Genomic DNA, 20,929 nt, shown 5'->3' on the forward strand with positions numbered 1-20,929 from the left:
TTGTTTAATATGCAGATTGTTTCATTGCTCTTGACCCAAAGTTAATACATCAATCATACTGCAGAGATGTGAACTTAGAAAGCTGTTTCCCTGTAAATTAGTGACTATTGACACCACCACAATCGGATGAAAAAAACATGCATCAGCGTTCAGCAAGCAGAAGAGAGGAGAGGCTTTTTCCAGGCTTTACATTTGGCTGGTTTGAGATGTTAAGTTTACATGTTGCTTATTGAGAACAATAAATATATTCAAACATTTTTAGAACAGCATAGAAAAATCTTAGGGTGCATGATAGGAAAACCAATAAAACCAAAGTTGAATACTTTTTAAAAATTATATTTGAATATTGTGAAATTCAACTAGATTCCAAACCAAAAGGTACTCAGAACCCTTTGTGTCAAAATGTTGCTTGCATAAAAATAACTCAGGGATGATGGCATTGTAATAGGTTTTGATGAGCAAGTCCAGTCCTAAAACGATAGTTTGGAAGAACACACTGCTCTAGGGACTACTAGTGTGTTAGCAAACATTCTCCTCAGAAATGAATTGTAAATGGTGGTTTTTTTAAAACATCTTGTTCTATTTTTTTTTTCAGAATGACAATTCATAAGACACCATCACTTGGGGAAAACAATAAGCACTTTAGAAAGGGGTTTAATTTATAGTGACCAGTCTGATTGGGGTTTAAAAGTGCCTGTGTGTTTTGACCACGTCAATATGCTTCATGGAAGACCTAACTTTCATTTAGACAGCTTCTACATAGTTGGCTGGAAGCATGCCAGTCTTGCCGGTCCTCTGTACAGTCCCATACATCCAGCCTTCATCAATAGCTTGGACATTTACAATTGCATCTCCATCTTTGAAGGAAACTTCATCAGCATCAGCTGCCATGTAGTCATACATGGCACGGTAGGTCTTCTATTAAAAAAAAAAAAGTCATACCACGAGGTTAAAAAAAAAGCCGTAAGTTGCCACAAATTGTTCAACAGCTTATAAGGCAGCAGTGTACCACCCAAGGATGTAACTTCATACTCTCTGTCTGTACATATTTAGCCTGATTCCCCGCTCCCCCCATAAATAAACTCTAGTTTGCAGGGTAGATTCAGCTCTAGTTCCCAGCCATGTATTCCATGCCTGCACAATGTGGGGTGGGAGAAGAGGTTAGTTTGGAGGTCACACAGCACAGTCTATAATGTCTACTTCAGGAAGGAGGCTGGGGCCTAAAATGGGGATGTTCTATCTTAGTGTATCATTTGGGCAACTCTGAATGGCAGACTTGTATGGAGCTCTATCCACCAATTTTAAGCCACCCTCCCCTTGCAGAACTCTTGCTGAGAGCAGCCCTGTACACAGCTTGCATCCCCCTGGAATGGTCCCCCGAGGTAGAGCTAGAACTTGTAATTTAACTTGCACAGCCTCAGCTAATGGTAATAAATGTGGTCCCTGGCTTTAGGTTTAAAAAGCAGCCCCTAGAGGGTGAGAAGACTACGATGTAATTTTCAGGTCTGGGCTGGAGCTCATGCCATTCCTCCTAATGTAAGATGCATCATTTTGCCCAGACCTTCCACTGTCTGTCAGTGTGGCATGGTGGCACATCTGCTACTGAATCAGTTTCTGCATGTGGTGTGCCTTAGTGCTCATCAGTTTTGTTTAACGTGTGATATCTGACCAGACTATTAAACTTGGAGAAGCCAAGCCTGTCATCTAAATCACAGGAGATTTCAGATGCTGCTGTCAATAGAAGGCCTTAGGTGCATAAATGGCCCTAGCTCTAAACTGAGCCTGTTTACTGAGTATGACCACCATGGAGAAAAGTTGAACGTTACTAAAGAAAATCACACCACCATTCATTTTACTGTAGCTAGTAAAACAGCTTGGGACTGACAGTCCACTAACAATGTGATCAATTTTACTTACACCTGTGGTAGATGGGTGAGAGGGAACGGAAGACACAGTTGTCAGCTGGGTGGCAACAGAAGATGATCTTTGTTGTGGCAGTTCTATAGTTTTAGCTTGTTTGTAAGCCACTGGAAAAGAAAAGGTTGTTTAAATTAAACTGATTTGACCAAGTATCTTTATTTGTGTTAAAAATACTATTTGTATGCAAAGTTCTCAGCTCTGGAAAAACCTTGAGAATGGGGGAGGGAGAAAGAGAAAAATAATCCTCCAACTCATTTACCATTTAATTTAAACCAATACCAGTGTACACCAGCTGAGGGCTCAGCCACTGTCTCAAAATTGTGTAGTTATGTTTTTGTCATGGCTAAAATGTATTAGGTTTTTTTCAATCAAACCTTTCATCTGAGTATCTTGAATGGTGTTCAGATATTTAAAAGGGCCGTTAATATCTACCGCACAGGCTTATGAGGTTCAAAGATTGGATAAGTTGTTTCATGTGTCTGGGCTATATGTCGGACAGCTGGGAATAGAACCCAGGAGTCCTGACTTAGTACTATTGCTTTAACCACCTCTGAAGTACTGCAGTGACACACTGTAATAGCTGAGGTTTCAAAGCTGAGGGATGTGAGCCAAAAGTTCCCCAGTAGGAGTTCAACATCTCTTCTCACTCATATAATCCCTCCCCTTTTCCCCAGCCATCCCCTTCCTACAAAATTCTGGAAGAGAACCCCTACCCCCAAAACGGGGGGAGAGAGAGACTTTCTCCATCACTGACCCCATGCTTCCATAGCGTAAGCTGTGTGTCAGCTTCTCCCTCTCACAGTCCATTCAACCAACATGTGCCGCCACCTCTCCTGCTGCTTCCAGGACAGCAAGAGAGTGAGACATGATATGTGAGAAGTACAGGCTTAGGGAGAAAGGGTTCCTGGTATAGGTGAGTGAGTCATCAGGACTCGCAGCAGGCAAGTATCCCACTATAGTCCAACTAGAATGTCTTCCTTTCTCCAGGCAAGGCTCCTGTCATCCCACTTTGGTACTTCTTTAGCCATTAAGAACTGGCCTGTCCCTATGTTGTTAAATACCTCAGAATCAGGTAAGGTCCTAATGGTTAACGCATCCATAGCTCTATTGACATTTACTTGCAGGTTAGGTGAAGCACTAGTGAGAATGAGGTAGGGAGCTGTCTTACAAAATGCAAAGGAGACGTGAGCCTGGGCTACCCAAGTCTTTTTTTTATCCTGCGATCTTCCAAGATTTTGTTCCCTTCCTACCTGTTGTAGTTGTGGTGAAGAGGCCTCCATTGCTGTAATAAGACAGGTGGTGATCAGCACCTTCTGAATGCTCAGATTTCTCATCCCCGGCGCTGAGGCTTAGAGCACTGGCAGAGCGGGATTGCTCTCGGCTGCGCCGCTGGGCTTGGACTGGAGGAGAACAAGCAGAAACCAGATTGAGTGCCTGGCCCTATTTACCTCGGTGGTACTCTGTTACCAAAGGCCATATCTTACTCTACCACTGCATTGCTATTGACATCCGTGCAGTTATGTTGGTGTACAGTAAGCTGGAGAGAATCTGGCATGGTAGATACAAGCAGCTAAGCAAACGTTACTTATATTACTGCTACTTAGAAAGCTAATGAAGAAACCACAGAATTAGGGCCTCTCAACTACACATACAGCTGCAGTGCTACTGAAGGTGCACTGAGGACTTCATGATAGAATTGTAATCTAATACGCACAATTGTGATGTTCCTAATTTTTTTATTTTAATACAAAGAGCAATATTTTTATTCTGTTTATTTTCCAACATTCTCTCCTGCTGCACCTATTTCTCCCTCTAGTTATAGGGCAGCTGCTCTACTTCTCTTCATGTTCCCTTTGCTGTATCTGGTTGGATGGTACCTACACTGCCAACATTTAACTATCACTGTCTTTGGATAAGCAAAACGTGGTATTTTAAAAGCACTTTGTCTCAGTTAAGTTAACATAATAAGTAAAAATTAGCAGAGCCATTTATAAACATGAATGAAACCTGAAGCTGAACACAACTCCCTTTTGGTTGTCACTCTTACTAGATTGGAATTTTCCAAAACATGGAGGATGCAATATGTATTCATAAATCAACCTCCACCCCCCCATCCAAGTAACACAAAGCTGGTTCAAGGTTGCTGAACATTTTTCTTATTGGTGCTTGCAGTACAGAGCGTTTCTCTATAAATGAAAGGGAGTAAGAAAAAGAAGACTGGCAGCTCTGCATCCATTTCATTTTAGATAAATAATGAAAGAAGCACATTTGATAAACAAACTATAATACAGCTATGTAAGCCAGCAGTAGACAATCCAATGCAGCTGTGTTAAAAGCATAACATACATATATTTACTTGAGGTTGAATAATATGTGTTTTTTGAAGATTAGCAATATCAAATATCCAGTTAACTATGCGTGCAACTAGATAAGTTTAAACATATAGCCATGTAGGCTGGGATTTTCAAAGGCAAGTCCTGTTGTCTTTCAGTGGGCGGTTGGTCCCTAGGTGGGTTTGAAAATCCCAGCCATATTTAATAACGTGCTTCCAGAAGTCAACATGAAAGCCTATTCAGTTGTATTCCTTAACTTGCTGATGGAAATCAGTCTTCATTGGATAGTAGGTAGAGAGTTGACCTGTCTCTAAAAACATACATTTCAAGTAACTACACATTTGACCACACACTGTTGAATAGAACATCTGGTCAACGGCAGCTATTGTGGGACACACCAGAAATCATGTGTAAGCTTCTAGACTGAATGTTGTCTTCTGCTGGGTCATAGTCAAAGACTGATCCAGGATTAGTGCGCCACACACGAAGACCTGAAAGAGAAATGTCCTGTTTTTACCAACTAGCCAAAAGTCCACTTACATCTTGAATAGCAAAAGGAATAGGAACATAAGAGGTTTCAATACGCAGTAATTTTGTCTCTTAGAGCTGAATATGTTGGAAGGCCATAAGAGAAGTTTGAAGAGAACTTAAAACCATACTTCTCAAATTATCCGACCAGATAATTGTCCTCTGTCAAGTAATGCCATTGTACAGTAACAAATTTGCCAACCACGTCACAAGGATATGTCCATCTGTCCTTAGAAAGAAATTAAAAGTATTTTAAATCAATATGAATTATGATCTTTGTGTGTTAAATTTAGAAAGACCTGGCTGAAACAGTAGGTTTCTAGATTGCACAATGTGTAGCTAATATGGCCCATTGAAGAGAGCTTTGCAACATTTAATTTGTTGAAGGATGACTAAAATAGCTCAAAGTAACAGTGACTGAATGAATCAAACTGATCTAACGTGATCCAACAGCTGGAAGTTAAAGCTAGACAAATTCAGACTAGACATGAGTAGTGTTCCCTCTAATTTTTTTCTATCCATGTGTGGAATGAATTTTATGTTCACCAATAATGTGTGAATGTACGCCACCAACATAAACAAAAACTTTTTTTTTTGTGTGTAAAGTCACCATAGGGATAAATACTCCAGTCAGGCCAGGTTAGGCATGTTAGAATTCACTACTCAAAGAATTAAATTTAAGCATGAGAGAAATAAAATTATGAAATGCATAGCCCAGTCAAGAAACTAAAGCAACAGCACTTTGAAAGAACAAAATTACAGTGCATATATGTGCATTGCAGGAAACACCAAGTAGTAACACCACCACGACAAGAATGTGTTGGGATGTGTGTGAGGCACAGAGACTGTATATGTGTGTTTGTGAGAGTGAGAGACACGAAGACAGATTGTGAGATTCTGGTGGCTGCTGGGGAAGTCTATGAGAGACCGTGTGCTATCTCTTTAAGGCACTCACACCAGAAGGCTCAGACTGTGGCAGCTGAGTTCTCCTGCTCCTGAGCCCCAGTCCCCCTCCCTAGCTCTGTGGAGAAGGGGTACATGGGCAAGGAGGAGGGGGACACCCTGACATAAGCCTCCCCTCCCCCACAGAGGGTCCTAGGAGCAGCTGGCCAGGTAAAGACTGTTCTACTAATTATTTTGGGGATGGTCCATGGCCTGTGTTATACAGGAGATCAGTCTAGATGATCACAATGGTCCCTTTGGGGCTTGGAATCTGTGAAAAGTGCTTGGGATGGTAAATTTTCATGACCATTTTGCAAGGCCTGTTTGAGTTTTACATGGGGCAGAAGAAATGCTCTCAGTACTGCTATTCAGTGTGAGCGCTGAATACCTGTGATTGTTTCTTGATCCTGGTCCACTCGTTTTCGCTCCATTTCTACAACCTTTCTTTGAATGCCCCTATAGTGAATATCACTGAAGTCCTGCATGTTCTTTTTCACACGCTCTGTAATGGGGTCAGTAACCACAGGCGTGAAGCTACCTTTGTGTTTTTCAAAATCTTCATGGTATTTCACCTACAATTAAAAAAAAAAAAGACATGTCCATTCCTCTGTAGGGTAGCTACTATTGGTATTTCTGCTTGCCCTGATTTAATAGCTATTAAAGATGTGCATTGGCATGTCTGACTTCTGAAAGCCAAGAGACAGGGAAATCCTAAATATGTATCCCTTGTGGATTCTATAAGGGATAAACTCAGTTCGGCTTTTGCTATTTAAATATAGCAACCAGAATCCCATAGACACATTATCCATGATGTGACAACTCTGATTGCTCAAGAACTGAGTTAAATTTTGATTACATCACTTGCCAACCTTCTAAAAAAAAGAAAGCCTTACTGTAGAGATGTGTCGCTGGGTCTCTCTCACACGCCTCATTTCGGGGGTATCCAATACATAGGCTGCTTTGCCTTGCACTTGTTTCCGGAAACTATCTGAATAGAGGACCTAACAAATGAGAAACAGGACGTGAATGTAGATTAGTACGTCTGCCTCTGAATTCTCAGAGACACTTTGCACAGGCATGATGAGATGAGACAAAATGAATGAGGACATGCTGGCGAGAGCCTCTAGGCCACCACACTAGTTTAGTTATTGAGCCATGGATAGCACTGGCTTTTGAGAGGCACGGTATAAGAATATGCCTCAAACTTTCTTTTCACTAAGTACAAGATTTTTTACGCTGATCTCTAAAGTCTAGTAAAGGCAAAATAGTGGTGAAAGCCTGTTAAATGAGTATGTAAAAAAGTGCTGCCTTGGTAAACAAAGGCCAGAGCCAAACCTTAGACAGTATTTTGGGCCATATTCTGTTCTCATTTATTGACATGCAACTCATTGACCTCATGGAGTTATCAGAGAGTAGTGGAGAAAATAATTAGGCCCATCTTATCCTTCTAATATTCAGTTACAGTGCGGGGAGGGAGGGACATTAGGCTCTCAAATACTGTGTTGATGAGGGCCATATAGGTTCAGTGAAACTATTTGCATGCATAAGCATTTGCCAGGAGAGGACATGAAAAGTCTCTGCTGTCTTGAGAAACAGCTTATGGGGGGCGGGGAGGTACTGCCTGTAGGAATGAATCCATTTTATGTAGACTACAAGCTACTATCAAAAAATAGAAAATACCCATAATGCTGAAGAAGGCCATTATGCAGCTCAGACCATATACACGCTTTAAATACAGAAGACATTACCAGGAATTTAGGTGGTTAAATTTGTTATTTGCAGTCAAATTGTTATTTAAAACAAGGAATCCGATGAAAATAGAGAGCCAGTTAAAACAAGGAATGGTCAGCTCCAGGAATTAGAGTTATATTTTAGTATCATAACTTCAAAATTAGGTAAGGAAGTTAATATTTAGATGTTTTTAAGTTGAATGAGGACTAAATGATTTATACTGTTAAAACGTTATTTTGTAGCTTATTTATTTGTCCTAGCAAATACCGAGCTAATGTTTTCTTGATTGCGTTTAGCTCTCTCCATCTCTGGAGTGATAGGTGTCGGAGTTCCTTTTCCCATGTGCTCTTTGTACAATACCTATAGCACACAAAAAAAGTGTCCAAAAGTCAAAGACTAGACAATTGTTGATGAATCATGGTGTAAATGGTGTTATTGTTTAATCATACTCATCACTGCAGGGATATCAGGAAGTAAAGCAGTTAAAACATTATCTGATTATGCAAAAAGTAAAATAATTATTTCAAAAGGAAAAAAAAGGCAAGTTGAGAAAATTGGGGTAAAATTAGAAGCAGAACAAAGTTTTTGAGGCTTGTTATTTTTTGAATATAAGGATGTTCCTTTCAATACCAAGCTAATGTTTTCTTGATTCCGTTTGACTCTCTGCATCTCTGGAGTTACAGGTGTCGGCGTTGCTTTCCCTACGTTTTCTTTGTACGCAACCTACAGGTTACAAAGAAGTATCCAAAAATCACAAAAAATGTACAAGTGAATTTTTTTAAACTATTACTTTTGTAATAGTAAAGTTTATTGTGTTAATAGGAAAAAAATCCCTCTGGAAAAACTATTTAAAAAGTTAATAAAATCAATGCTTGTCTTTTTAAAAAGCCAATTCAAATTACATTTAAAAATGTGGGGAGAAAAAAAACTAGTCAGATTAAAGGTATTTTTTAAAAATGCACTGTCACATCACATTTTAGTTTCTCAAGACAATACCGAGCTAATGTTTTCTTGATTGCGTTTGACTCTCTCCATCTCTGGAGTAACAGGTGTTGGGGTTGCTCGCCCCAAGTTTTCTTTGTATAATACCTACGGGATACAAAAGACGTATCCAGAAAAAACAAATTACTTATCAAATTTAAAAAAAATCATGCCTTTTTATGGTACACAGCACTACATGAATGCCAAACATCTAAAGGGAAAAGGATGTGTAAGAGTAAGAAAAAAAAACTGGAACAAAAGATTAAAAATGAAGTTTTCATATTAAAATAGAAGGGCTCTATCCAGCTGCAAATATTTATGGTACTGCAGGATGTACAAGCTCTGGGAAGTTGTCTGTGCCCTGGGCAGTTCTAGTCAAGAAAGCGGTTGCTCCAGAAGACCTGAAAAATGACTCCCTAACTCCCATGCACCACATCACTGCCTTCATGTAGTATGCAAACCTTAAGATTAGGGTTGGAGTAGGAATTGCTGTAGGAGGGGCAGTTGGTAAGAGGGTCTTCAGTTCTCAATCACCTGAACTGGTTGTAATCTGAATCCCAACCCAAATGAGACTCCATTGACTGAACCTTCCCACAGCTGCCAGGGTATGATCACTGGGTGTGGTTGGAGGTTTCCCCAGTGAAGACATCCCTTCTTACTACTTTCTCCACTAAATCACCATTTGGAAAGGATTCTTCTCTCTCTGTCTCTGTTTTGAAGCTGTCAGCCAGAGATGTTTATTTCTCTGGCTGATTGACAGCAGTCAGCCAAAGTAAAAACCAACTCCAGGGGCAGATGTTCTGTAAATCTCACTGCATCACTCCCAGGGCCCTGACTGCTGTATATGGCAATCTGAGACTTCATCCCTTAAAAGGGGCAGGTTGTACAGATGTGCAATTCCAGTTAAGGCAATGGAAACACTCCCACTGATTCTGGATCACGGCCTAATGTTTAAGCCCATGTGGTTCTCAATGTTTCCTAGATACTGTCAACTACTTCCAACTCCCACAGAGGTCTCGAGTATGTCACCAGGTCAGTTCCTAACTGGATTCAGTGGAAGAATAGGGAGGAAATGCTGCTGAGCTCGTATAGGCCAGCAGCCACAGAGACTGATAATATCTGGATAGAGCCCTACAGTCACAGAGCTGGGTTATAAAACAATCTTAAAATTCCAGGAGCAGACTGTTAACACTAAAGCTAGGTTTATTTTTCAGAGCAAAAGAAATAATTATGCAAACAGAGCCATAGCTAATGTTTTAAGCTAAAAAAGCCTTTCTGAAATACGTTAGTGTTATTTTATTAAAAACTAGGAGCAAAGGGGGAAAAACTTTATTTTATAGGTACCGAGCTAATGTGTTCTTGATTGCGTTTGACTCTCTCCATCTCTGGAGTGACTGGTGTTGGGGTCGCTTTCCCCACGTGTTCTTTGTACAAAACCTACATGATACAAAGAAGTATCCAAAAATCATAAAAAGACAATGACAATAAAAACAAGAGCTTCTGAATTAACACATTTAGAAAGGGTTATTTTTGGGGCCCATTCCTGTTTCCAGTAAAATCAATAAGTGCTTTATGATTGATCTAATTGGCTGCAGGAATGGCTCCATTAAGGAATCAGCACTTCATGGAAGCAAAATAGCTTAGTAGAATAAGGAGTCTGGAAGGTTTAAACAAAAACAAAACAAAAAAACCCACTGTTTATTGAAAAAAGAAAGTCAATTAAATTGTTGCTCTAATAAAATCCTAGTACCAAAGGATTAAAGATGAGTATGTAGCTTATTTATAAGTGTAAAAGGTAGGAATTTTATGCCAAGAGGTGAATTCACATCCATTTTAAAGTTAGAAAGCATGGATTGTTAAAACCTCTAGTGTTAGGTTAAACAGGTCAGATCTTAAAAAGAGTGTTTCTCCTGCTAAAAATACCGAGCTAATGGTTTCTTGGTTGCGTTTGACTCTCTGCATCTCTGGAGTGACTGGTGTTGGGGTAGCTTTCCCTACATTTTCTTTGTACAACACCTGTGAGACATAAGAAAGCAGCCATAGAAAGCAGCAATAAATAAAACTGTTGGTTTACAAGTTGGAACCCTAGGGCATGTTCTATCTTGTTGTAAGACTTCGGTGTTACGTTTTTAAAAGAATGCATCTGGGGAAATACAGATCTAACATTGCTTTTTAACCACAAAACAATTCTTTGAACAAATATTGTGTTTTAACAAGACCGCAAAAAAGCAGTAGTTGAGGCTGTTATGAAAATGGGTGGTGGTAAAAAAAAAATTAACATAGAAGTTTCAGAGAAAAGAAAGATTGAAAAGTGAAAAAGGGCAAATGGTTAAAAGTTCTTAAGATTAGAAATGTGGCATTAAAAATGTTTTAAAAAGCAACAACATCAAAACAAAAATAGGTTAAAATAGTGGGAGGTCAGTGTCATTTGTTAAAAAAGTTCATTTTGAAACAGAGTTAAAGGGAACTTTTCGCTTATCAGAAATACCGAGCTAAAGTTTTCTTGATTGCGTTTGACCCTCTCAATCTCTGGAGTGACAGGTATGGGGGTTCCAGTCCCCAAGTTCTCTTTGTACAACACCTGTGTGGTAACGAAGCATCCAAAAAAAAATCAGAAAAGCAACAATTAATAAAGTGCCACATTATGTCAGGTATTAAGTCTGGTTGGTCTGATTCTACTTTTCTATACTGGCTGAATGCCATGAAAGTTTTGGCTGTGTGGGTAAGTATGGGTTCAAGACCAGATAATTCTAATGTCTTATTGTGGAATATGTTTTGAATCCATCAGAGAATGGTTTTCTTGGCAAACATGGATCAAAAACTTAATCTGATTACATGAGAAAGTTTTATGACTACCTCTCACTCTATCCTATTGAAGATTCAGATCCATGTTCCTTGCATGGTGAGTGACAGATACAATAGAGATTTTTTAAAATATCCAACAGGAGAAAAGACAAAAAAGAGGTTCGAACAAGGAGTAAAGTGGTTAACAGTATTGAGGATCGTACAAGTTAGGAAGAAGATTAAGTAACAGTCACTGTAAAATTGCAGTAAAATGATGGAAAGAGGATGGTCCTACTGGTATAAGTTAATTACATGAAAGGGATAGGGTGTGTGGGTTTTGTTTTCTTTATAAAGATTAAAATGTGCATTTTAAATGGAGTTAAAGGAAACTTTTGTCTTTTCAAAAATACCAAGCTAAAGTTTTCTTGATTGCGTTTGACTCTCTCCATCTCTGGAGTGACTGGTGTTGGGGTTCCTGTCCCCAGGTTCTCTTTGTACAACACCTGTGGGGTAACACGGAAATAGCCACACACACACACACACACACACACAAAGCAAGCATCAATAATATCCCGTGTGCTGGCAGAAAGGGATAAGTGTGAGGGATAAACATTTTTCACAGTGACCCTGAACTAAAAGCAAGACAAATTAATGAAATAAAAGCTGTAGAGGCAGTGTAATATACAATACATTGTGATCAATTTTGATGGAAAGAGGGTTTTTTATATGTGGATCACGTGAAATATCTAGGTTTGAAGGCTATTTTAGAGGTTAAAAATGTTGCTTAAAAAGGAATGAAGGGATTTTTCCTAAATAATGAAATAACATTTTCTTGATTGTATTTGACCCTGTGTTTCTGGAGAGAGAGAGACATTGATGTTCCTTCCCTAAATTCTCTTTGTATAACATATGCAATGAGGAGGAGTCCTAAAAAAAAAAATCAATAAAATGGTGCCAGAGTTAAGATTAAGGAATCTTGCTGCCTTCATCTGAAAAAGGCACAGGGATTACATTATAAAGAGTGCATCTGGGAATGGTACTTGAGAAATACTTATTTAACATTGCGGTCTGACTGCATGTGAAATCTCTCTCTCTCTCTCTCTCTCTCTCTAAGAAATGCACCTATGCTGGCAATTTTGACCCATAGGACCAGAGCTTCAAATGAAGGTATGCCTGTTTACACAGATAAAGATTCAACTGAGAGTCTTTGCACCATGAGAAATAGGTAAGGATGGGGCAAAAGGCATCTGACATGATAGAAAAGAAGCAGTCTGCTCTAAATACTAACTAAATGCTTCTTTAGCCCTTGCAGAAATTCTGAGACAGACTCTCAGCACTCTAAATTGGTGTAGTTACATTGAAATTATACAGATTTATATCAGCTGAGGTTTTGACCAAACATGTCTTAATTGATATGTGCATTAAACCAGAAAAAAAATCAAGGATTGAGGTAATTAAAAAAAAAAAGCCTGTTATTAAAAGAAAAAAAAATAGATAGCAACGTTCAGGATTATCTAAACCATAAAACATGAAGAGGACTAAGATATCAATCACTGGAAATTGCAGAAAAAGATGGGGGGAAGGATGGTTTTATCAGTATAAGTTGATTATAGGGAAAGGATAGCAGTATAGTTATTTTGGTAAAGGTTAAAACATTTAAAAATGAGTTAAAGGAAACGTTTTTTCATTTGGTAAAATACCGAGCTAAAGTTTTCTTGATTGCGTTTGACTCTCTCAATCTCTGGTGTGACAGGTGTTGGAATTCCTGTCCCCAGGTTCTCTTTGTACAACACCTGTTGAGTAACAAGGACGTGTTAAATTTTTTTTTAAAGGTCAGTAATACTCCACTTGATGAGGGTAAGTGTTGATCATAAGGAATACAATTTTTATGTCTACCAAATCCACTCTGCACAAAAAAAAGCAGGAAGTGTTAATGAATAAGCCAGCTAAGATCCGTGTTATACAGGAATTGTGATCAATTCGGATAGAATTCTTTAGACTTGCAGAAATACCGTGTCTTATTTTTTACGTGCACTACAGTGGGGGGAAAAAGGGATTGAGGCTAATCAAAAACCTAGTGCTATATTAAAAATTCAAAATAGTTCTAGTTTTTTAAAAGTTAAACAGGGATTTGGAAAATAGAGGGGTGGAAATGGTGGTTAGGAGTTCCTCAGAATTACATAACTCATGAAAAGTACAAAAAAAAATAAGTAGTAATTACTGAAAATTGGAAAGAGGATGGTCTTATTTTTATAAGTTGATTAGAGGAAAGGAAAAGGGTGGAACTTTTATAAATGTTTAAAAGTTCATCTGAAATGGTGTTAAAGGTAGCTATTTTCTTTTTTAAAAATACCAAGCTAAAATTTTCTTGATTGCGTTTGACTCTCTCCATCTCTGGAGTGACAGCTGTTGGGGTCCCAGTCCCCAACCCCTCCTTGTACAACACCTGTGTGGCAACAAGGAAGTGTCAAAGAAAAAGAAGAAGCAAGTCAACAAATCTCCATTTAACATCATGTACACGTTAAGCATCAAGAATCCAATTTTTCTATATCCGTCCTGACCCCCAAACTAGAAAAAGTTAAAGAGAAAATTAACTAATATTGATGATTATGCAGTATTTGTGACCTCAGCTATGCACCCACAATTCCCATTAATAAGAGATGTGTGGGGAAATATGAAGGCACAAGTGGGCCAGATTCTGATTTAATTTGCTTCATTGTAAATCTGGAGTGATTAAATTGATTTTAATGGATATCTCCAGACTTGTACCAGTTTAAATGAGATCAGAGTAGCTTGTGGTAAGTACATGTATCAAAAAGTGTAACTATATTGTATTCTCCTAAGCGGCGTAAGAATCTCAAGTCAGGACAGAATTTCAAAACTATGGTGTTTGAGTAGGTGTAAAATGAATTCAAACCTCCCCCATATAAACAGGGACACAAAAAAGTTAATAATAATAAAAAAGCATCATGACGTAAAATTCATGAATTATAGATGGCAATTCAAATGTAATATATTAGGACCAGAAGACTTTATCCTAGGGGATTGTGAGTACTATAACAAATCTTCATTATGTATGTAATTCTCTTCCTCTCTGGAACGACAGCAATGCTGCCCTGGGTCTGTTTACAAAGACCTGCAGGATACAAGAAAAGCATCCAACACGGCAACAACAAAAGAAAGACATGTCTTGTTCTAATTACATTCTATTGCTTTAAAGAAAGGTTAGGTTTTATTTTACATTTGCACTGCACTAACATGGTGATGCCAAAGGCTGTTAAAAACATCTACTATGTTATTGAGGAAGAGGATGGGAATCCACTCTGAACATCACATGTTTTTCAGTGGGAGAAATGTGGTAGGGTAAATATGGTAGGGTAAATATGGTTAAAATTTCACAGAAGGAACTATTTAGAACTAAGTTAGACTGGGATGGAAAATTAAAATACTGTACTAGGATAGTGACAGGTTTAGTGGTTCAGTTAAAAAAAAAAGGGCTGTGATTCAAAGCCCTGTGCAGGGTTAAAGGAAGAAATTTAATATGGAGGAGTTAACAGAGGAGTTAACGGGATTGTTGTTTTCTTTTGGAAATACCGAGCTAACGATCTCTTGATTGCGTTTGACTCTCTCCATCTCTGGAGTGACAGATGTTGGGATCCCAGTCCCCAAGCCCTCCTTGTACAACACCTGTGAGGTACAAGAAAGTATCCAAAAAAGTACTCAAACCAGGCGAGGTTATTAAGTCTGGCTATGTGGTGAACAGGGTTTAGTAATAGTATTGACTATTACACATTTCTAGAGGTGAATACTAAAGGCAGATGCATGGTGGTTGATTATTCATAAATACTCACAAGCTGGTGAGTTAAAATTAAAAAAAACATGCAGAGGAAAAATGCCATGTTAATTTTACTGCTGACTTCAAGGTGGATGTTTGTTTGTTTGTTTTTTATGCATATACAATTGTAAATCACTCAAAAGGTTAAAACACAATGGAAATGGCAGGAGATGAGTTAAATATTTCATGTCGGTAATTTTCTTCTAAATAATTGAAGAAACAAAGAATGGTTGTTAGGATGTTATTGTGAAAGGATGAGTTGTTTTATTTCTTTGAGAAATACCGTGCTAATGTGTTCTTGATTGCGTCTGACTCTTTCTATCTCTGGAGTCGTAGGTGTTGGGATTCCTGTCCCGAGGTCCTCTTTGTACAACACCTGCAGAAAGAACATAAGCACCCACAGAAGTGATGAGAACACTGCTCACTTTTCACAGAAACCTAACTGAAGCTGGATATGTAGTTTGTTTGGAATACATGTAAATATGTGCACATTTTATTTTGGCTGCAGGTCTGTGTTTTTAAGGCCCTGGTTCAACAAGGTAGTTGGCCAGGCATCTAATTTTAAGTACATGAACATACTGAAGTCAATGGGATTGCCCACTTAAAGTTACACACATGCTTAAATACATTGCTGATTTGGGGTCTAAAACTGTTGCAGTTCTTTAAAAAAACCACGTTGATTTGGTTTTGAAAATTCCCATGTGCTACTTTTCCTGTAATTAACGTTTTCAGAGATAGATATTTTATGTTATAGTGTCAACATATGGCTAAAATTCTTAGAGGTCTGTGTAGTACATTTTGAAAGCACATATAGAGACTAAGCAATGTGGCTCCACTTCACATGAAGTCCCCTTTCAAGATTTACCCTATCACAGTGTCTTAACTATTAATAATACTCAAGTGCCTCCATTTTGTTTTAGTTTTCTGATGAGAAAGCACATCTGAATTTCAGCTCTCATACAGTTAGATTCATCTTCATTTGTAATTATTTGATCAAATAATTGCTTGCATTTTCATGAAAGAAAATTGCATATAAAATGCTTCAGTCTGAAGTCTGATCATAAGAACCAGAACTACAATTATGTTAGAGATGTAACTTGTAAATCACTAAAATGGATGTACATACTGCATTATATGCCTTCAGTATGCCACCAGAACTAGAAAATGGTTAGAATAGATGGTAAATAAGGCATTCAAAGCATGAGATGAGATAAATCCAAGGTTAGCAAACACCAGTGTAGTTTGAAAATATAACCAGATTCTGCAAAACTGAACTGTAAAAACCAATTAGTATCAGAAGAAGCTCAGAGGGAAAAGGTGGGACAGAGGACAGGAAAGGGAAAGTTATTACTTAAAGGTTACTTACACTCACTTATAAGGACTTTGCCATCACTCAAGATAATTCTTTTATAGTGAATAACTGAGGTACCAAGGCCCACATCTGCTCATGAGTCTACATGCAACACTCTCACTGAAGTTAAGAGGAATGTCACCTAAAAATCAGTGACTCTTTAACAACAGAGTAACAAAGAAGGCCAAGCTGCTGTTTATACTCAGAACTGTAACTGGATTTTGTGACAATTAATATGGCTCCAGATACTTTTGGTGAGATTTTCTCCAACCATTCACAACACTGCAGAATTGTTTAAGAAACTACCTGACCATTTTTTGTTCTTAATCACATATTTAGCATTAAATCAGCTAATTGGCTGAGTTTATCATGCTCCAAGCTTGAGTAGTGAAGAAAATTGAATTCTAGTGCCCTGCTGGTGCTCATCATAAAGATTGAGAGGTTCAGTCTCCTTTCAACAAGCAACAGCCATTAATGCTAATGGAGGCTAAAGCTTGAGCTCTGCAAAGGGCATACACCTTCCTGAGAGTCCTAGTTGGAAACAACAGTATTTATTAGAAAGGAAAGGAGGACTATTTAGTAATGCAAGCATAGTGTTATGACTGTGCAAGTCACACAGATGAGTGCAGAAAATATCAGCCACTACCGAGCTGATGTGCTTCTGTGTCTCCTTCACACGTTTCACTTCGGGAAGATCAGAAATTGGAATTCCTTTTCCAATACTTTCCTTATATTTAATCTGCAAAGTCACATACATTCAAAAAACAAAAATACTTAAAGCTCATTAAACATATGCATATGGTACCCAATTACATGATAGAACAAAGAAACAGATCATTTAAAACTTATTGAAACTTAAAGCATTACATACACCCATGTGGAAGGACAGTCTTCAAGGAAGATTCTGCCAAAACTGATCTGCATTATCAGCCTACTTTAAGCCATCTCAGTGTGTCCAGGGGTGGCTCCAGGCCCCAGCACGCCAAGCGCGTGCTTGGGGTGGCAAGCCGCAGGGGGTGCTCTGCCGGCGCCGCGAGGGTGCAGGCAGGCTGCCCTCGGCGGCTTGCCTGCGGAGGGTCCGCTGGTCCCGCAGCTTTGGTGGACCTCCCTCAGGTGTGCCTACGGAGGGTCCGCTGGTCCCGCGGCTTCGGAGGACCTCCTGCAGGCACGCCTGCCTGCCGTGCTTGGGGCAGCAAAATTCCTAGAGCCGCCCCTGAGTGTGTCTAAAGGTAAACAGGTTGCATACAATGCAATGGGAATTGAAGCCTATGCCCTGAATGTCTCCCAGTTCATTGTGATTAAAAATAACTATGACCAGCATGCATCCACCCTAACCCTATGGCAGCAGATACATTTTGAAAATGTATTTGAATAGTCTGATCTTTTCAAGATAAACAAGATATTCTGTATGATATTAACCACTTATAGCTTCACTGATGATAATCAAGAGACTTCAGGCTGAAAATAATTGTTATACACATTATACTATAAATTAGAGAAAAGGCTAGGACATGCAGTGGGTTCAGACATGGATCCTTCACTCTGGGGACCTGTTTTTGCCATAAGTGAGATGACCTTGGTCATCTTTAAACAAGTGTATTCAATAAAGTTCAGTTGTCCATAAAGAAATCTTATCTTCCCTTCATAGGGAGCCATCTCCTTCTGAGACCCAGATTTCAATAAATTCTAATGTAATAGACAGGAGCAGAGGGTTTCTCTAGGGCACAGATGATGAATCTTTTGGCTCTCAAGTCTTTAAAAAAGCCAGAGTTGCCATGGCATCAAAAACCAATCAACCAATAATTGAACCCAGAGTAAAGAGGCAGACAATCTTAGCTTCTTAAAGTAAAATGTTCAAACCTGAGCCCGAGATTTGGGCATCCAACTTGAGACACCTCAAGAGGGCATGGTATTTTGAAAGTGCTGATCACATGACTGCTAAAATTTGGGCCTAATTTGAGATGCATCACTTAGGCACCAAAAAAATGAATTGTCAAAATTGCTAGTCACTTGAAAATCTTAGCCTAAGTGCCTAAAGTTAGGCACCTAAATCCATATTTAGCTACCCAAACAGATTTAGTCTGATTTCCAAAGATTTTGAGAACCTGCAGATCCCATTCATTTCAATAGGACCAGAGATGTCTCTTCACTTTTGACCAATACAGCCATCCAGTTTAAAAGCAGGTATCTACTTTTAAAGCATTCCAGTCCTCTACACAGTAAAGCTGTAAGCAGAGGGAATCTCAGCTATAGTTTAAGCTACCATTAATAGCTCAGTTTTATTATACTGTGGACTGAAATTGATTTTTAGCATAAATCTAAATACACTGAACAGATCTGTAACCTTGCTACTTGCTTTCTATATGAATGTAGGTGTTCAAGTTTTGGATTTATGAAACATATAATATCCAACATGGGTGAGGCTGCATACAAGAGCCTATTTTAAAAAAAAATCAGTTTTGTCTCCTTTTTTTACAAGGTGCAAAAACAACTTTCTCCTGAACAAATTTCTTCCACCATCATCAAGCAAACATTTGAATAGCGGCAAGCTTTAGTATCCCTTGCCCTAATATGACATCAGCATTCAAAGCATAAACTATATGGAGGCTAAATATTTAAAATTGCATTTGCCAACATGCATAAATAAATCCTTATTCATACTTTAGAATATTAAAACTTTTATGTCAAGTAAACTTGATATAAAAATGTGTTAAATTACATGTTTGGGGAGAGATTATAATTAGAATGAGAGCTTCCATGTTTTAGAAAAGGATTATAATTAGCATATTGTTAATCATTAGAAAGATTTTCCTAATCTTTCCTAATACCACAAATATTGAAGAAAATAAAACTTTTTAAAGCTTGTTAGGAAACTATTTTTTGACAAATAGTAATAGGCAAAGGCTCTAAGATAACCCTTAATTTCATAAGTAATTCCAAAACTGCTGTTAGCACTGGATAAGGAAATGAGTGAGGAAGGGGAAATTATTTGAGTTGTATTAGCACAGGTAGAGTGTTAGAAATCCATTGTTTTGTACCGTGCTAATCGCGTCCTGGGTTCGTTTAATTCTCTGCATCTCAGGTGTCTTTTCAATAGCTGTTCCTGTTCCAATATCTTCTTTATATAAAATCTTAATATTCAGAACCAAGACAACAAAGTTAAGCACAGAAAACACAATATTGTCCCTCCTAGAGAGTGACTACAAAACATCTGAAAGTGGGTGGGCCAAACTAATATACAAAGGTACAGGCTCAGAGCCAATTCTGAGCTCTCTCTGTAACGGGTGCAAAATAAGGTCAGTAAAGTTTATTTTGCCTACCTTGAAGAGTCCCTCCTACTACAAGCAGTGACCCTTGTGGAAACAAAGGGTTTGGATCATTTTTATTTGCAGTATCACATTTTTTGGATAATAGTATTCCATTTTGTAGCATTTAGTTTAAGACTGAAATGTATCACTCTCCAGAGTTTGGACAGACTTCTGTTGTTAAATGTGCAATGTGAACATGACACGAGGGAAATACTTAACTCCTTAAGATAAATCATGTGAGATGTGGAACAAATCAGGACAGACATAGTTCATTTACTGTTAAAAGATGACATCTGCATCACATCAGGATTGTTATACTACAAACTCACAGCACTAGATGGCCACATAACAAAATAAGGGTGAACACTAATAATACTGCACATGGGATGGCTTAACTGTCAAAACAGAAAGTGAGTGAGAAGTTTGGGCAAGCAGCAACAGATATGAGAGGTAGTAAAAGTCAGCTAACTATAATAAGTGTAAAATTAGTATGAAACACTAAAGACCTGATGCTGCAAATTCTCATGCACATGCTTAATTTGAAGTATAAGTAGCTCCACTGAAGTCAGTAAGGCTACACATGGATATAAGTGCATACAAGAAAAGGTCTAAAAAGTGTTTTTAAAATATTAAAATTGATTATTTGAGTTAGCATTGCAAATGTGTACAATAAATATACCGAGCTGAAATTCTTTTGGTTTTCTTTAACACGCAGTATTTCTGGTGTATCTTGTACCACTGTAACTTTTCCTTTACTGTTCATTACATCCAACTGGTACTGAAGCTATTAAAAAAAAGAAAAGAAAAATGTGGTTGGTATATCAACTCTAGTCCATAAGAGTTTACTCTTGTCTTTTTAAAAGCTTTCTTTTTTAAAGATAGAAAATAAAAGATTTGTCAAGGATATATTCTGAGGAGACATTTAAACATCATCACATGTGGTGGGATTTTTTACAGTCCATGAATGTAAAAGATACTCTCCCGGGTTGCAGTTAATCAGAATAAAATTAGTTATAGAGTCTTAAAATAAAATAAAAAAATTCCAAAAAGGTGACTACTGAGAACTAGAGAAAAAATCACACCATTGAAAAATAATGCCATCCACCAGGCTCAACGGGTGGGAAACTTAATACTAGCAGTGAGGTGGACAGCCCCAAGAAACAGGAGGGCGTGAATGCTAGAGGAACGCAGGGGTGATCTGTCTTCCTCAGGAGAG

The 20,929-nt window shown here is 38.3% G+C and overlaps 1 protein-coding gene across 1 annotated transcript in view; it reads right to left on the bottom strand.

Annotated features, from left to right (window-relative positions):
• NEB (nebulin) overlaps positions 1-20,929 on the bottom strand; it is a 195,472-nt gene continuing 174,543 nt past the window's right edge. Inside the window, exons 146-165 of the mRNA XM_045032832.1 lie at positions 20,393-20,497; positions 19,444-19,536; positions 17,052-17,144; positions 15,338-15,430; positions 14,814-14,906; positions 13,573-13,665; positions 12,920-13,012; positions 11,630-11,722; positions 10,924-11,016; positions 10,359-10,451; positions 9,780-9,872; positions 8,451-8,543; positions 8,085-8,177; positions 7,722-7,814; positions 6,617-6,724; positions 6,112-6,295; positions 4,652-4,744; positions 3,171-3,320; positions 1,918-2,027; positions 1-918 (exon numbers count right to left, since the gene is read on the bottom strand). Coding sequence (XP_044888767.1) covers positions 745-918; positions 1,918-2,027; positions 3,171-3,320; positions 4,652-4,744; positions 6,112-6,295; positions 6,617-6,724; positions 7,722-7,814; positions 8,085-8,177; positions 8,451-8,543; positions 9,780-9,872; positions 10,359-10,451; positions 10,924-11,016; positions 11,630-11,722; positions 12,920-13,012; positions 13,573-13,665; positions 14,814-14,906; positions 15,338-15,430; positions 17,052-17,144; positions 19,444-19,536; positions 20,393-20,497 — 2,133 coding nt within the window. The 3' untranslated portion in view covers positions 1-744. The remainder of the gene's footprint in view (positions 919-1,917; positions 2,028-3,170; positions 3,321-4,651; positions 4,745-6,111; positions 6,296-6,616; positions 6,725-7,721; positions 7,815-8,084; positions 8,178-8,450; positions 8,544-9,779; positions 9,873-10,358; positions 10,452-10,923; positions 11,017-11,629; positions 11,723-12,919; positions 13,013-13,572; positions 13,666-14,813; positions 14,907-15,337; positions 15,431-17,051; positions 17,145-19,443; positions 19,537-20,392; positions 20,498-20,929) is intronic.

This window comes from Mauremys mutica, chromosome 10, assembly GCF_020497125.1.
Source record: "Mauremys mutica isolate MM-2020 ecotype Southern chromosome 10, ASM2049712v1, whole genome shotgun sequence".
Taxonomy (NCBI): Eukaryota; Metazoa; Chordata; order Testudines; family Geoemydidae; genus Mauremys; species Mauremys mutica.